This window comes from Pimephales promelas, chromosome 24 (assembly GCF_988280905.1).
Source record: "Pimephales promelas chromosome 24, fPimPro1.hap1.1, whole genome shotgun sequence".
Classification (NCBI taxonomy): domain Eukaryota; kingdom Metazoa; phylum Chordata; class Actinopteri; order Cypriniformes; family Leuciscidae; genus Pimephales; species Pimephales promelas.
The window spans coordinates 8,853,614-8,869,918 of record NC_142792.1 but is presented as its reverse complement, the minus strand read 5'-3'; the positions used below and the strand labels follow the sequence as shown (position 1 = coordinate 8,869,918).

Genomic DNA, 16,305 nt, shown 5'->3' with positions numbered 1-16,305 from the left:
GGGATCACACACACATATTCAGCATGCAGCATTAACTCACAGAAAACACTTTTCTGGACATTAAAGACAATCCTAAAAAAAGAATGAAAATGAATGCTAAAAAAAAAAAAAAAAAAAAACTCACCATGTGATCTTTGGGAGGGGCGAGCCAAACGAAGCACAGTCTAATAGAGCCCTTCTGTTAGTGATGACTGAGTACACATGATTTGGAGGAGTCAGCACCCTTGGAGGTTCAGCTGAAACATAATATATTCAACAAAACATTTAAAAACATATAATATAATATAATAGAATAGAATAGAATAGAATAGAAATGCATTGAACTAACCCAGGACACTGACAAAGGCATTGGCCAGCAGGTAACCGTACTCATTGGAGGCGTTGCACTGGTAAACAGCACTTGAGCCTGTCTGAACATCACTGAGGATGATTTCGTCATCTTTGATATTCCGACTGGGGTCCTCATGTGAGTCTATCAAGAAATAACATGTTCATTTATAATCATTGTAAAACTATAATCAAGCCATTCTTTTCTACAAGCTACTAACAAAAAGTAGCTAACTACATCTGAAAGGAGAAATACCCTTTTGTCTGTATATTAGATATTTATTAATTTGTTATATAATCAGAGCAATATTTTCCATTGGTCAAAAACAATAGAAGGAATTAGGGTGAAAGCATCAAACTTTAACAGATATAATACAAATGAAAAATGTAATTAAAAACTTAATGTGAGGGATATGGGTAAAAAGCAGCATTAAACAAAATATTATGCTAAAAAATGAATGCGCAACCGAACTTGACCCTGGTTCAGTTTTATTAAAAGAGTTTATTTGCATGTACAGTACTGTACGAACTAATTAACTGAAATAAATCACATATTTTCACATATCAATATCAATTTTGTTACATGTAGAAAATAGTATCTAGATACTGAAAAAGCTAAACATTTTTGACAAAAGCTCACAGAAAGTGGTTTTGTGAGTGGGTGACATACTTTCAATTGGAATTCCGTTGACAGACCATGTGACCATGGGTTGAGGGTTGCCACCCACCCGGCAGGTGAGCATTCCATTTTCTTTCGGGGCCAGGATGAGGTTCTGAGGGGCACTGATCCAAAAAGGAGCCGCTGTGCCGATGGAAGGAGAGAGTTCAAAATCAAATTGACAAAATTTGTACATTTTAATTTAGAATGTTATTTTCCTGTGCCACAGATTAGAATTAGTCAATCACATGTTACAAAACAAATAGTAACAAATATTTTTGAGACATTTGGCAAACCAGGGGTAATTTTCTGACCAACAGGAAACACAAAGGGTCTTTTAAATCAGCTCAAGTCCATGAATAGTTCAGGATGGTGTCCAGGGGTCAGTGAATGATGTGACTAAACAGGATTTTTGAGATGTGACAGATGAAAAGACGTCCCGTGACAGACCTCTGACCACTACAGTGATGGTGTGATGGTTGCTTCCCAGGCGATTCTTGGCTAAACAGCGATAATCTCCCCCATCCGCTTCTGTCACCTCAGTTATCTTCAAAGTTTTCTGGAAACTGTGAAATGAAAAACGACTGCTTGGCAGGTCCCCGGCTACCTTAGTCCAGGAGATTTCTGGCGTTGGACTGAAAAACACACAAAAAAAAAAACCCTCAAAAACATTAGTAACTGTTTTAGTGACATTTAAGCAAAACCTTTAATACAATCTGACCTCACAAAGAAGAACAAATGGACACGGAGGCAAAACATTAGCTACACTTTGACCCAAGATATACCAATTTATCCACTTCCTGTTACTTACAGGCCATCAGCGAGGCATTCCAGCTCCAGCGTGTCTCCTTTCAGGACCATGGTGGTACTGTGCGCTCCTGGAGGATGCATGAAAGTGGGCACTCTCTCCCCAGATGGAGTGTCTAGAACAGGGATTGGTTACAATCAGTAAGACAAGTCTTGTAACCAGCCAGTTATTACCCAGGACTTATGTGAGGGGAAAATATTTTATTTTGGTATGTAAAACCACACATGAACAAGCCAGATAAAACTGGAGGTGTACAAATTGCATATTGCTGATCAAACTTGATGCTATATAATGAAAAAGTTTGAAAATACACTTTCATTTTGATACTCCGATAAGTTCCCTGAAAGTCTTGTGACTTAATCGCCCTGATGTCTTTGATCAAGTGAACCTCATATTGCAATGACAAGAATTTTATCCTTCCATTGCTTCTTTTGGATGGACATGCATGGCCTTTAAAAGAGAATGGAAGGATCCAAATGAAAACATAATAGCAATGAGAGATACAGAACTTTATATAGTGTTGTATAGAATGTACTATGCAACACTGATACATTTATTCAGTTCGATTCAAAGAAAGGAGAAAGTTTAGTGAACAACTGACCAGTAGAAGATACTGCAGACACTGCCTAAATGTTAATTAGACAATTAAAAACAAAGAAAAAGGACTGATTACCATTCATATACAGTAATCTTGGAAATGTTTTTTGCAATAAACAATGCAAAATTAACTGTTTCAAATTTCCAGTCATTCCCATGATAGTCAACTCCTGTATTGTTGGATTCAGTCCTTTTGTCAGTTAAATCTGACTAAATCAGGTTTCATTAAAAAAAGATGAAATGAAATGAGTATTAATGCCAAGTGCGGTAAATTAGGTTGTTTGAGGTCAGGGTTGAGATTCTGCAGAAGTGGGTTATATTTCTAGTTATAAGGGATATATTAGGTAATGAGCGATTCCTGGTTAGGCACATATACAAGTGATGGGAGGGATGAAGGCTGGGTTCACTTGGAGAAGTTCTGCTAGCACTCACCACCCCAAAAATCTGAGCCATTCAAAAAAGCTGCCAACACAGTGTCATTCATAGCTTCAACTGGAATACAACAGAAAATAATGAGCATGCAATGTTTTGACATTTATGGGTCTGGAACAAGCAGGAAAAAAAAAAACTGAGGAGGCATTTAAAAATAAAATTCTAAAAATAAAATAAAATAAAATCAGGGTTTTTTCTTAGGGCAGTAGATTTGACAAATGAATTGGCACATTATATAATTAATTAAATATTTTCATAGATTTACAGCCCTAATAATGACAACATAATTGTGATTCTGTATATACAGTGTGTAAAATCTGATATTGTGCAAGCTTAATTCAACATAAAAAGGCAGTGTAGCTTCTATTTCAAAACCTGATTTACATTATTTGGAAGAGAAATCGGTGACAAAAAAACACTTACTGTCCAGCACGTTGACTGTGATAGGCTGTTTCTGTTGGATAGTCTGAGTGTGTGGGAAGCGGGCATAGCAGATGTAGTCATTTCTGGAGTCTTCCATGAGCACATTGGAGAAATATAGGTCTCCGTTTAAAGCCTGAGACACACGACTGTTTTGGGGAAGTCTTTGGAAATCTGACAAAACGGAATAGACAAATGTGGTTTGTATTTGATTTTTGGCCTTTTGCCACCCTTATCAAATATGAGAGCAGATAGAAGCATTTAAAGTCATTTTGAACACCATTTGCCAATAAAAGAATGACCATGAAATAACAACGTGCTAAAGCTCAGAACAGAGCAGCGAATTTACATAGTTGGGTTGCCATGTAAAGTATATGAAAACATAACCAAATGACATTTCAGTGGCTGCTTACACTAGGATGTGCTAGACAGCCGTGTGTGTGGTGTGTTATTGTCATAAAAGCATGTGAATATAAGTGATATTGTCTTACTGTTATCCATCCAGAAGATGATTGGAGGAGGCAGGCCAGCTGGGGGTCTGCACTGCAGTACTAAAGACATTCCCCTCTGTACAATGATTGGTTCGTTTTTCTCTTTTGACCACAAGGGGGACCCTATGAAACAGAATTGGAGGCTCAATTTAAAAACAGGAGACACTGCTTTTCTGTTTCGATTTGATCTGTGCCTGTCTTACTTGACTGACGGATGACGATGTTATTGGACACGGCAGAGCCATGCTCGTTGCGGGCGATGCACTGATACACGCCCTCGTATGCCTCTGCCTTCTCTCCGCTGATGTCAATGACCAGAGTGCCAGAGCTGGGCTTCATAATAACTTTCGAATCCTTTTCCACATCAAAATGAGTGCCATTACGTGTCCATGAAAAGCTAGAGTGAAAACAGAAAATCCATTAGGAGAACATGCACACAGTGACTGTACAATCAATATTTTTATTTATAACAACATTAATCGTTTCCCACTTGTCAATCAAGTTGTTTGTGTAAAGGAAAAGTTCACCCAAAAATGAAGATTTTTTTCTCCAAAAGTTTCCACCCTCACAGATCTTCATATCTTTATTATTATTTTCCGGTATTTTTTTACTGGAAACATCATAGGAGATATTTAGCTGAATGTCCAAGCTGCCTTTTTCCATACAAACAAGAAAAAAAAAAAAATTGATAGTGATTTACATTGTCACGCTCAAGGAAAAAATATAAATAAAGCATTATAAAAGAGGTCTATATGACCTTTGTGTAATATTTCAAGTTTCCTAAAGCCAGATAGCTTTGTGTGAGAAAGAGTCCACAATTTAAGCTGTTATTCACTGATAATTGCAAATAACCAGTTAAAAAATAAAAGTATAATAAAAAATAAAGTAACCTGGTTGCCTTAAAACTTTAAGTTCCTTGAAATTGAAAAATTGAGTTAATACAATGGAGATTGATTTAATAATCAGAAACTCAAAATATTATGTTATCTGAACCACATAAATTATTTAAATTGATTTGACAGAAGAAAAAAAAAACGAAATGATAACAAATCGTGATTTTTTTAGTACACAAAAGTCACTGAAAGATAATTTTATGATGCTTTTGTATCCTTTTAGGTGTTTGGCAGAGTAACCATCATCCGCTTTTGGTTGTTTGGAAAAGAGCAGCTTGGACTTTCAGTCTAATACTTCCTTAAAATAAATAAAATAACAAATAAATAAATGATGATAAAATATCCACCATTTAAAGACCTGCATAATGTTTAAAGAAGAGTTTAGTAAGTGTTAAACATCAGGCATCAGTTCATAGCAGTGGAATCTGCAGTCGCAGTAACCATAGTGATTCAAAGTGACACCCACCTGGGATGAGGCTTTCCTTTCGCTTCGCAGTGGATAATGATGTTCTCCCGAGGGTCGATGATGTAATCCTTGGGGGACTGATGAGTTATTGTGGGAGGCTGAGGCACTGAAGCACAGAAACCAGTGTGAATACAAGCATCTCTATTTCCCACACACAAAACACACACACACACACACACACACACACACACACACACACACACACACACACACACCTTGACAAACCAGAACAGATGCACCACCTTTGCAGAAACTGATTCTGCAAGAAAATATCTAAAAATATAAATGTGCCCAGCTTTAGTTTATCAATGTAACAGAACCCAGAGAGACAAACAACCAAAGAGCATGCAGCATGCAACACAAACTCTCATGAAAGTTTTTGTTGGCATGGCAGATCATAGCTTTATAGTTGGATCATTTAATGTTTAATAAAAAATACAAGTTAGTATGCATACCAAAATTATAAACACTTCAAGCGGAAGAAAGCAAAATACATTTACAGTAGATCTAATTCACAACAAATTTCACAGCAAAAGTGCCCAGACTTACATCCCTCCAGAACTTTAGCTTTTTTGTCCAAATGAATCAGGAAATACATAAGCAGAGAGTAAAAGAGCTCAAATTAGTGTAAGAGAAGAAGAGAGAGGAGAAGATCAAACAAAATTATGTTCCCTCAGAGAAACTTCCGGAGGTGTGTTGGGCACTCATTACCCATCATGCAACTTTCATGCCATTTCATTCTCCTAATGCAGTTCGGATGGATGCTGATTGTTTGTCGATGATTCAATGGCTTTACCACCCTGACAAGAGTGGTTCATGCATTAAAGACTCCAAAGATTGTAAAATGAGGAACGTTTTGTACTGAACAAATGTTCAAATCTGTACTTTATCATTAAAAATATGCTTCACTCTTTACTTATGCAATCTTTTATAACATCATACGACTTTACTGTCACTTCTTGATCAATTTACTGCATCTTTGGTGAAAAAAAAAAAAAACTCAAATCGTAGAAAAATCGTACTGACCCCAAACTTTTTTTAGTGTATCTTATGCATTCATGTATTGGATATCACAGCAACAGAGTGATAGAAATAGAAGTAGAAAGAGTGACCAATGCTCTCTAAAAGTCCTTGCATATTCTGCTTACACAGTAGTGATGCTGACTTAACACACTGTCAGTATGCAAACGTGAAACGCATCTCTAGAGAGGAGCAGCAGCAGAGAAAAGAGAAACACTGCGAGGACTCACAGTGACACACTCTGCTGCATTTCAATGGTTATAATGAGGGGTATTTTACTATTTTTAAGTGTCATTGAATAAATCTTGATTGAAAATCTTTAAAGGGGTCATGACATGGATTTATTTATTACTATTTGACTATGTTCCTTGATGTTCACTTATAATTTTAAAGTTTTTGCCACACAAAAACAAATGTATATGCAAAAAAAGATTTCATTCTAACCCAATGTCTGAAATGATCAGTGTTTAATCGTCAGCTCCTTAAGGGCTTGTCATTAAACAACCACTGTTATGATTGGCTAACGTCATTGCATAGGAAACAGTATCAACGCGTACTCTCTGTTGCATGTAAGTGTTTTGAAAATATTATGCATATAAAACCGACAAAGCTTTATGAAATCGCATTTCGTTATGGAGCAGATCCAACAAAGCTAACCGCTTCATCTGTCAAAAAAAGTTTATTTGCAAACTCTCCAACATTATACTGTATCTTGTTAATAAAACAAAATGCTCAGAACAAACATACGATCTGGGACGCCATTAAAATAAACCATCCACTTGTTTCTGATGTTGCGATCCATTAGTCTGTACAGAGAATCAAAAAACTGGACATGTTCAGCGAACGTTCTTTCACTCTTCCATTTGTCCTGTTGTCGACAGTTTCCAGTGTCAGAAACTGAATGCACATATGTATACTGTATCAAGTGTTGACAGCATCAGTGACTATAATGGGTTTGATTAGTTTTTGACGTGACGCGATGCGATGCTCACATACATTCTAGGCAAATGTCAGCTGATAGAAAACTGAATGCAAGTCTGGTCTATGATTATATATGTATAACTATTCATCAATGTCTTACTCTGGAGGCAGTCATATGCAAATGCTTTGCCCATGTGACATCACACAATATTCAAACAAGCTGTTTTTGGAGCTATACTTTGTTTATGAGTAGGACGTTTTAAGCTATGATGTTTACAGGATCTGATTTCTCATGTCATGACTCCATTAATGTTATTTCTCTAATCTTGTCTAAAAATGTAAAAAAAAAAAATCACTTCATGTGGCACATCTTGGCTTGGTGAACTAATTTCAAAATAGGTTAGGCAGTTTTTTTGTGCACTGCTGTCAAATTAAATCTATATTAGAGGGAATTATTACATTTTATTACATCACATCAGATTAAATTTTGGTCACAGCGCAATACTCACGATCTAGAGGCACTTCTAATCCAGTGGTCATGTGACCCAGCAGCAGCAGCAGCAGCATAACAGCTCCTTCACAGAGCATGCAACTCCTCTTCCTATCCATGGCAGGGTGCGTTACATGAAAATCCTTCCCCTCCAGGTCAAAGCAACTGGGCCTTGTGATTCGCACTCAATGTGACCATTCAAACACACAGTATAGGGGCATCCAAGACTAGCCAGTGACTCTGAAAGAGAAAATAGATATAAAAACAATGACCTTTTAATTCTACTAAAAGCACAAACAGATGGCAAGATCTTTATTAGGGAATCCGTGCTGGAGACAGACGCCTCGCGTGGACTCCGATCGTCCTGACATACACAGAGACATGTGAGGGCACTCAGCTGGAAGAGACTGGGACGCTGTGATGGCAGCACACCCTCAGCACTGGCATATGGATGTCAATGCACATGGCTGAAGCACAAAATTACACAGCCTGCTGTCTGGTTCCTCAGAGGTGGATAAAGAGACCCCCACCCCCCCAAAAAAGGACAAATACCTTTCCTGCTCCAGAAATCCTTTTGTTTTATCGTTCTGCTTTCTGCATGCACTGAACAGAAAATTATGAAGCACATTCTTTCAGATGGTTAAAAGTAGAATGCTCTTTAGAAAACAAAACAAAACCAAAAATAAAATGAGTGGATAGAAAAATAAAAATTTACATTTACAATCTAAAAAAAACTAAATTGATTGAGACACTATAGCTATAACATCAATGATGTGTTTCCCAAACTTTTAACGGCATAAACATAGCGTACACACATGTAAAACACTGCAATGTTTTTGCGATATAAACCCAAGTAAAAAGTTTTCAGTTTCATTGGTCAATCCTGCCGGTAGGTAGAGAGAGTGCAATCTGAGTGATTCTGCTGTGTAGCAGGCTGTGTCAGGGAAATGGGCTCTCCTTTGCATAATTCATGAGCTCAGAAACCTTGACGGAGTCATACAGCAAGAGAGAGAGAAAGAGAGAGTGTGATTCTGTAGAGCAAAATAATTCTCTCGAGGTGAAGGTTTCAGACATTCAAGACAGAGACAGGTTCTTCTGGATATCACATACACCTTGAGAATCAGTTATGCCACAATATGAATTCTATATCACATTTCTCTGTGATTCAGGACTGGTTACCTAGATACACTCGTGGTGATAAATCTACAATAGAGGCCAGTTGCTTGGACACGGATTAAAATATAGTTTAAAAATGTAATGCTATATTCAGGTTAAGACAAGCATTTAGGAGACCCTGATTTAACAGACTTATAGGCTAGTGACATTAGAAAAAAAATATGGATATGAAAATATTAACTTTATTAATAGTAATTCATGATCTAAAAGGTCTACAAAAAACACTTTAAGATGCCATATGAGAAATCAATTTTTTTTTTATCAAGTGTGGGGTCACGACCCAAAAAAAAGAAAGACTGGATAGGAAAGTATTTAAAATGCAACCAGTGCTCACTGAATACAGTCAAAAAAATAAATGACAGAAGTGAACAAAGAAACTCAAAGGCCTTTAGCACTTTCTTTGGCTGAATAAAAAGGCAAGACTCCCGAGATTTATCACATTTTCAGTATTTCAGACAATGTGCACAGCATGTCTGATGGCTGCTATGGTGACGGTGTGTTCTCAAGCGCCCTTTGGAAAAACCTGAACCGGTCAATTGCAGTGAAGAGAGTGAAAATGTCTTAAATGGGAACTGTCAATCACATTTCCTGTTGCCATGCAATCAGCTTGACCTTTAGCTATTCTCAAACATAAAAATATGTGGAAAAAAAAATACAAGGCAATGTCATCTGTGTCTTTTAAAATGAGAGTATTATACCATTTATACCAGGAATTAAGATATGTTTTGGTTGATCGGATCACAAATAGTAGGCCGAACGAAACATTGTGCTTGGTATGTTTCTCATCTTCAAAACAAACTCGAGTCTTTAGCCTACAAAGTTTAAATCCTGTCTGGCTAGTGCGCTACCCATGATGTTTTTGTGGTTGCTAGAATGCATTCAACCACATGAGCGTTTATTCTATGAAAGCAGTCCGATCATTTTCAACTACTTCTGGAAGCCGCGAAAGTGGACAAGCTCAACTCAGACCATGATTAGTGAGACTTCATGAAAAGTGAAAGGGTGAATTCAACATCACAGACTCTGTTTACAGCTGTATTTACTTTAGCATCGCCCACTTGTGAATTGATCGACCAAAATGTATCTTAATACCAACTGTAAACAGGGCCATAGAGACAAAGTCTAGATTCATGTCTGTGTCAGTGTATAGTCTGTCTGAATTGCAAATTTGAATAGCACAAACAACATTGTTTCTAATCATTAAATGTTCAACACTTTTTCTCTGGCAATAATTCATGATTTATGTATGAGTGAATTAACCAACAGATGTTGTTCCCAAATTCAGGCTATTAACATTCTGGTAAAATTAACTGAATCAAGACAAACTAATGAAAAATGCACTAACATCTCTTCATGATTAAATATATTTTCATAATAGGGATTGATAAATAAATTTCATGAGATAGATGGCAGTATTTTAATAGTTTTTAATTATTTTAAATTGTGGCTTGTAGGTCCTTTGGCATAAGTAGACTTTAAAATAGCTCAAAGGGATACTTTGGGTAACATTGGGTCTCACCGAACAGAAACAAAAACTGATTTAGATACTGTGCTGACTCATTCATATCATGACAGAATCAATAGAGATGGAGGAGAGATACAGCACAGGTAATCTGATCTAATCACTCTCTGATTGGCTGGATGAAGGACTAAAGGCATCTGTCCTTCTGTCCTATATGAGGGATCTAAATCTAGGGCAGCGGGGCTTCTGAGGCCCCTTTTCTGGATCAACTTGGCTAATGGCTTCTTTATTGGACGAAGACCACCCTGGATGGGCAAAAACAATAAACAAACTAAAGGGAACTTGTGTCATATGCTCTAAAAAGCCAGAGTCAAACGTTTTATCAACAATTTTCTATAAATGTCTAAATAAATATCTAAATATTTTATATTTAGAGCCATTCACATAACTTGAGTTATTATCTATGAGTCATAATGCAAATTCACTTTCAGCAACAGAAATTTTGCCACAGACTTTTCCTAAACCAGTCTATTTTAGTATTCATCTCAGCATAATCCCAGCATAAATTAAGAAGACTATATGCAAATGAAGACACAATTTACATATGAATGGCCTTCTACTGTAAAAAAAGTGAACAGAGACCATACCGTACAGTCAAAAGGACTTAATTCATATGGGTTTGTTTTGACCACATCCTACTGCTGCCTTTTGTTGGTTTGGCTCACTTGTTGTTTGTGTTGACAAGTGGTTATTCTCTTTCATGAGGAGGGAGATCAGAAGTCATTGTGGTCAAACTGTCTTTTTCGTATTTGAGTTTGTTTCTAGCTATTTAAACTACCTTTTAAACAATCCATTGGTCCGTTACCATACCATAGTAAAAACTGTTTGCTCTTTCTATTGAAATGTCTAGTTCGAAGTCAGAATACTGTAATTATATGAGTCTCATTCATGAAACTTCCATCCCGTGTACAAGGCTAGAGAAGTGTGAGAACCATAGACAGAATGTCCATCTCATGTTGGGGAGGGTCTTTCAGACTGTGTGTACTGAGAACGGCTGGCTATTACCATGAGAATGAGAATGAAAAGTGAACTTATTCAACATTGCAGACATACTGCACATCTTTTAGCCCAATCCACACAAATACCATGAACCCTCTCAAATGTATATATTTTTGAACAATAATATTATTTCATGACCCCCAAAAAGCCTAAAGAAGCACTTTAGAAGACAAAATTAAAATCTGTCAGATTAATTATTTCTTTAACTTTAGAAATATAAAAACTGGATGGACTGACGTAAACACTCAAAGTCAATGGTTCAAAGCAAAACAATGAAGCAAAGCACAAAAAATATATATAATATAATAATGTTAGGTTCTTATAATAGTCACTTGTATCTATTCAGGTTATCAAATTAATAATCCCTGTTAACTTATAAAAAAATTTGGTAATGTGTTGATTGGTTGGTTCGCAATTTAAAGTACAACTTGGCTGATTTTCAGCTCTCTTTGTATTTGTACAATGTCAGTATTACATTTAAATGAGCAATGTTTACTCGTTATCTGGACCAATAAATTTACATTTATTAGTCAACGAAAGTCGTGTAGTTCGTTTCCGTGAAAACTACAAAAAATTACACTTCCGCATTTTTGTATCCCCACATATCCATAGCAAACTGGTAGGGGAGGCCATGGACGGCAACAAGCCCAATGCATTATAGGTGTTGATGTTTTCCTAAAGCCTTTTTTTGTTTGTTTTCTCTGGTCAGGTGGCACAGAATTTCATAAATGTAAAATTTCTACTGCACAGAGTTTTCAAGTTTTTTGAAAACCCATTTTGCCAGTGGTGAAGTAGGCTACCCCTTTAAAACTTTTCAGAACTCAAAACAGAAACCTCAACTTTGATAATACTGTAAGTTGACATCAGGAAAAACATAAAATTGTATTTTTTTTTTTAAATCACCATTTTAAAAGCAATTTAATTGGCAAGGTTAAGTACTGTATTTGTAAGCTCTCTCTTTTTATAGTTCACAGCCATCCGGAGAATGCACTCTCAGAAAGAGTACATGGGAAAATTATTTCCTCTGATAGTACAAGTTTTCTCAACAGCTCTTTCATTCTGAAGAAGACCTGAGTCAAGAGACCAAACCGGCCTGCTAATTTAACGATCACTCTGTGTCCACGGCAACACACTTATAACACACACATGCCTATTATAAGACACAAAACGCAGCCAAACCCATCCATCTTTTTAATGTAAATCCAAGGAGAGGACACTACTGAGAGAAGCCCTCTCAACAGCTCTCCTCTGTCATTGGAGACTGAAAAGAATGAACCGCTCTTTACTTCAGCACAGGATGCCTTCAGGCCAAACGAGAGGGGACATGATTAAATGCCTCTTTTAACACCAAAGTCTGGAGCCCTTAAAGAGGGAATTAGATAAAACAGTGGAAAAACAGATGATACAGCAGCTTTATGCTAAAAGCTTTTACCGTTTTTAAAGGGTTAACGTTTGTTTACCAGCTCATTTCTGTTCAATAATGCTGTTTTGTTTTGCATTTTAATTCATAAAGTACCTCTGAGCCAATCAAATCCCTGTTTACTCAAACAGTTTATGGAAAACTGCTTCGACTCATTTGCAAGAGCACAAATGAAGAAGACTCAAATTGAGTCCAAGAAAATTGATTCAATTATCTGTCTGAACAAACTGAGCTTTCACAGCATGCATTTCATTTCAATGTTAACACTGTTTAACACAACAAACAAATTTGTCTTTTAAAAGTCATAATCATATAGCCGCACAGTAGGCTATATATAAGCTCACAAATGTTTAAGCTCACAAATGTTTCACAAATGTTTAAGCTCACAAATGTTCTTATTGAACTGTTCCGTTGGCAGTTTGTCTGCCATTACCATGTTGCTATGTTCAAAAACCAACAAATGACGTTTTCGGAAGCAATACAATGCTAAACCACAGCACAGCGCAGCATTGTTTTAGTAGTTCACTGCCAGGGTTAAGCATAGCGTTACTATCTAAATAAATGAGCTAACTTCATTTAACAGTGGTTGTGTGAGGTTATCCACAGCTAAAGGGTCACTTGTTCTTGCATTGTCAGCAGAACGCTAGAGCTTTCTTTCTCTCCTGAGCTTTGGGAAGTTGCTGATTGTCAGCAAGCTCCTGTCTGGCAACTCACGAACTGCATTGTTGCTTTATGCTGTTTATAGTTCAGTTAGGCTGAAAATACAGTGTGACCCGAACCACTCTGAGCAGAACTATTCACTTCAGATATAAAGAACACACTCTAAAATAACAATGGGAAAACTTGGAAAAATCTAAGTAGATCTCAGATGTAAAGATGCATGTCAGGGTTTCACATTGCTTTTAACTCAATGTGAGTAAAATACATAAAAAGTTGCCTTTTAGTCATATTAATAATTTTTCATAAAAGGTAAGCAGTTTTCACATTTTCAAGCAGAACTGACAGTGCATTTCACTCTTAATTGTGATATTTCAGAGTAAAATAATTGTGAAGTAGGATTCACAATGCATTTACAAAACCAAGGGCCACTTCAAATCAAAATCACAGGATTTCATGTGGGAAATATTGTCTAGACTCCAGAGCAACAAATGCTTCCTGTGAGGGCCTGTTTTTCAAGTTTCTCCTACAGGTACACAAATTACTTGCATTGTTATCACAAAGCTCAGGATAATGTGGAGCACACAGCATCTAAAATTACCCAACTAGAGTTAAATTACCCGCCTAGGTTGCAAAAAAAAAAAAAAAAAACTCTATAAATGTTAAAAAGATTGTCAGATTGAAATGAAGAAAGAGTACTTCTTTGTCAATCCTTCAGAATCTACTACAAAGCATTAATTATTTAAAAAGCAGCCGGGAATGTCCAAAAATGACTCAATTCCTGAACGCTGTGAGTCATAACTTTAGCCTACTGACTTCATTTCTGCTGTGCTTTTCCCTGAGCACATGTGTAACAGGGGGATATTATGTTTTATTCAACACTGATTGTAAAGGAGCTCTAAAATGTCCCACAATCTTTTGATCAGCCTATATAATCTGCCTCAGTGCTGTCCTCTTGTATAAAATCTATACTCTCTTTCCATCAGTGATGAAACACTGAGATGGTGGGTCGAGCATTTCATAAAAGACCTCTTCTAAGAGAGGCCATACTGTAAACCAGACTTATTTGGATTCTGGATAAACACAATGGTCCCGATTTTAGCGGTTCACAGCAGAAGAGACCGACGTTCTACGTAATAAGGGCCGTAAAAGACAGAGAAGTGACATTGTATGGGGATGGGGGAAACCCACCCAAATTAGCTTCGGTTAAAAAGGCGTATAATAATTTGAGTAAATGTGTAAACTAGATTTATGCCTATTTTTTCAGATCTTCATGGACACCACACAGGAGGCGGAATGAGGAGGGCTGATGTGCTTCCGAGGAGATAATAAACTAACAAATTATAAATTGAAGTTCTACATCCTTTCTTACACACATACAGAACCGGAGAGGTCTACGATGTCTTACCTGGAGATTCATCCAGATGACAATAGTCTGAAAACGACACCTCCAGCCATTTGGTTGGGTCATTGACCCAGTTTTTAATTAAAAAAACGGGCAATCATAACTTATTACAGTTAATTTTGCAATGTACCGTTGCCGGTCGGCAGGCGTCAATGACTCGCAATATGACATTTTTTGTCATTCAAATACATAGGATGGTCGCGCTGCTTTCCTCCACGCCGACCACGCCCCCCAACTATGACGCGTTGCTGACTGTATGTATAGGCTGAGGCCTCGCCCCCTTGACGGGCTCTGATGTGTAATTACGTAGAGTGGTCTCATTGGTTGCACATCCGAGGCGCCCATGCCATTGGATGTTCAGTTGCTGCAGCACAGCCTATGAGTGAGCCAGACGCTCAATGAGCAAGCTGTGCAGCAGCAAATGCGTTTTACACATAGGTTTCAGTAAATCGAGGAAAAGCAGATTTTCCACTGCGTATAACTATGCAATATTTTGTTCCCTAACTCAGGGAACTGAGGTAATATTTCCTTAATAAGGAAATAGGGAAAGTTTATTAAATATATTTCCTATTTCAGAATACAAGAGGAAAGGACAGATAATAAATTGTTATTAATTCATTTGTTTTAAGTACGAATTTAAAAATATGTTACCAATATAGTACCAATTCTGTTTTTGTTTATATTATATCATACTTTATTTTTGAATAATACATATTTATTCTAAAAATTCATTCTTTATTTCATCCATTCACTATTCTATTTCTACGCTAAGTTCTATCTATTATATCTCCTTTCACATTTTATTTTAGAATATACAGGAGGAAAGGATGGGTTGGCACACTGCTCTCTCTGTTCCATCTGTTCGGCGCTCAGATAAACTGTGGTCATCTGTCCACATGCTGTATGTGGGTGAACAGGAGCTTTTACAGTATGTGCCGATATCACTGACATTACACGGTTCAAAATGTGCTGTGATGTAATATGTAATGTCATGTTATCTAATCCTTTTGTGGAGCAGGAACAGAATTTTCAGGCAATACATTTAGCTATAATTATAAATCCAGAGTCCAAATCAGGCAAAAATGAAAGGGATAGTTCACAAATATATCATACAATGTGTATCAGTCCACACAAACAAAAAAATGTTGACAGCATTATACGTTATAAAAACAACTGCCCCGCAGCATCATGCTCATGCATATGGCACGAGATCACTGTCTATTGCTATCTGCTCTTTCCTACAAAACACAGCTGAGCTCTAGACAACACGTCTGTATATCCGCTCTAACGGGGCAAGACGCTCCCAGTAATGTCTAACCACAGCAGGGATCATCATTAGGGAAAGATCACATTCAAGTTCATTCATTTCAAGAACAAACAGTTTTAATCAGCGTCTGGAGCATGTAAAATGCTCCATGTATTCAACCAATCACATGCAACCCCTTTGAACCACAATCAACTGCATTCCTAGCAAGAGGTCAGTGTGTGTATCACATTAGTCATGGCAGGAATATGAATGGTTCTGGATAGTTTCAACAGAACTCAATCAAATTATTAATGGCATGTAAAAGTTTACCTTACACTGAGGTAAAGATGTGCTCAT

General features: G+C 36.9%; 1 protein-coding gene across 21 annotated transcripts in view; it reads right to left on the bottom strand.

Moving 5' to 3' along the window:
* The window catches only part of nrcama (neuronal cell adhesion molecule a), a 46,061-nt gene that overhangs the window by 12,681 nt on the left and 17,075 nt on the right, over positions 1-16,305 (bottom strand). For 10 of the 21 annotated variants that reach the window (XM_039668124.2, XM_089127251.1, XM_089127255.1 and 7 more), the window contains 12 exons: positions 7,543-7,763; positions 5,642-5,659; positions 5,093-5,198; positions 3,937-4,130; positions 3,734-3,856; positions 3,246-3,416; positions 2,823-2,882; positions 1,797-1,908; positions 1,436-1,620; positions 998-1,129; positions 329-472; positions 125-236 (listed from right to left, as the gene is read on the bottom strand). In XM_039668124.2, coding sequence (XP_039524058.2) covers positions 125-236; positions 329-472; positions 998-1,129; positions 1,436-1,620; positions 1,797-1,908; positions 2,823-2,882; positions 3,246-3,416; positions 3,734-3,856; positions 3,937-4,130; positions 5,093-5,198; positions 5,642-5,659; positions 7,543-7,642 — 1,457 coding nt within the window. In that variant the 5' untranslated portion in view covers positions 7,643-7,763. The remainder of the gene's footprint in view (positions 1-124; positions 237-328; positions 473-997; positions 1,130-1,435; positions 1,621-1,796; positions 1,909-2,822; positions 2,883-3,245; positions 3,417-3,733; positions 3,857-3,936; positions 4,131-5,092; positions 5,199-5,641; positions 5,660-7,542; positions 7,764-16,305) is intronic. The other 11 variants (XM_089127259.1, XM_089127261.1, XM_089127254.1 and 8 more) reach the window with 3 other exon arrangements.